Source organism: Cyprinodon variegatus, unplaced genomic scaffold (assembly GCF_000732505.1).
Source record: "Cyprinodon variegatus isolate N-32 unplaced genomic scaffold, C_variegatus-1.0 Scaffold2360, whole genome shotgun sequence".
In the NCBI taxonomy this organism is placed as follows: domain Eukaryota; kingdom Metazoa; phylum Chordata; class Actinopteri; order Cyprinodontiformes; family Cyprinodontidae; genus Cyprinodon; species Cyprinodon variegatus.
Window position 1 is genome coordinate 1 of NW_015152813.1, and position 1438 is coordinate 1438.

Consider the following 1438-nt stretch of genomic DNA (forward strand, 5'->3'; position numbering starts at 1 on the left):
CACGTGTCAGATGCTCAGAAGCTCATGACGCGCTGCTCCTGCTGCTCAAAACGCACTGCAAGAACTTTTGCTGCGCCTTGATGTGCGTCACCATTGACTTAACATGTAAATTAGCTGCTCCTGCTGCCTCTAGCGCATGCAGTCTGAATGTAGCCTAATTCAGTTTCACTCAGATCCATGGTGTCTGTTTGGTCAGACCATGGATGGTCTTGGTTTTACCTCTCTACTGTCCGGGAGCAGATCAGGCTATACAAGAACAGGATGACTCCATGGCTCCCCTCCTCTTTAAACTAAAAGCAGATAGAAAATCCTGGTTTTCAAAGGTCTTCCAGATTTATTTTTCCACTTTTCCAACCTTGATGCCTACCTCCGTCCATGCGCTGATCAAAAGCCCATTTCAGCTTTATATGGGATCAATCATTCATGCTGATTTCTGGATTTACTCACACATTTAATATGGTTCATGATGAACTTCTGGACGTCCTCCTTCTTGTCGAATGTGAACAGCTGCAACTGAAACGCATCATAGATTCAGTATGGACGTCATCAGCGCAGAGAGAGGAATTTAGACGGCCTGGACACAACTAACCTTTTCCGTAAAGTTGTCCATCTTGTAGTCCAGGTGGGGAGTGATGCAGTAGTCCTCAGTTACCAAGGTAACAGTGGCTCGCTCCTCCTGACCGGCCAACCAGAGGCTGTCAGAGAGTGCAGCTGCGAGCGCCTTTTCCTGGTCCCTCTGCTCCACCTGAGTGAGGCTGATCAGGCACACATCACTGAGCATTAAATTAATCCATTCCAGTCAGATTGGTTGCAGGCCTCTCCAACTTGTTTCAGAGTTATGGAATGAATTTTAGTGTCATTATTGTTGCAAAGCAAAAGAACATGTTCTGAAAAGGAAAATGTGAAAAAAGAATATAATCCAGAAAGGAAACTTTCTTTTTTATTTTTTCATTGTTACATTTTTTATTTATTTATCTGGTTTGATCAATCGTATTTTTATATCTTACATTTTTTCAAATTTTCTGTGTTTCAGATTGAGGATTACATAATGCATTCTTTTCAAAAACTATTATCAGAAAGTTTCTAAAAATTTTATTTCTAAATTGTCCTTTTAGCTCAAACTTCTATTTACAAAATGTGTTCTTTGCTTCGACAATAATGGGAAAAAAAAGTTATTCCATACAGAAAAGCTGCTTTTTCAGCCTCCGACACTTTAGGATTTTTCTTTGGGGAAATACTTACTTATTAGCCTGTAGCATTAGCATCTCAGAAATTGAACAGGAATACAATAAAGAACCCAACATGCATTCAAGAACAAATTAAACACACTCATCATACATACAAAACTAATGTCTCAAATGTCATATTGACTCACTGGAAAGAAATTAAATCTAGATTAGTCATTATTTACTTAAAATAAGTGAATTTGTTCTTGGAT

At 39.1% G+C, this 1438-nt stretch overlaps 1 protein-coding gene across 1 annotated transcript in view; it reads right to left on the bottom strand.

Moving 5' to 3' along the window:
- Nucleotides 1-160: 160 nt before the first annotated feature.
- The window catches only part of LOC107080815 (protein FAM188B2-like), a 7195-nt gene continuing 5917 nt past the window's right edge, over nt 161-1438 (bottom strand). Inside the window, exons 5-7 of the mRNA XM_015369021.1 lie at nt 590-755; nt 448-513; nt 161-290 (exon numbers count right to left, since the gene is read on the bottom strand). Of these exons, the coding sequence (XP_015224507.1) occupies nt 216-290; nt 448-513; nt 590-755 (307 nt within the window). The 3' untranslated portion in view covers nt 161-215. The remainder of the gene's footprint in view (nt 291-447; nt 514-589; nt 756-1438) is intronic.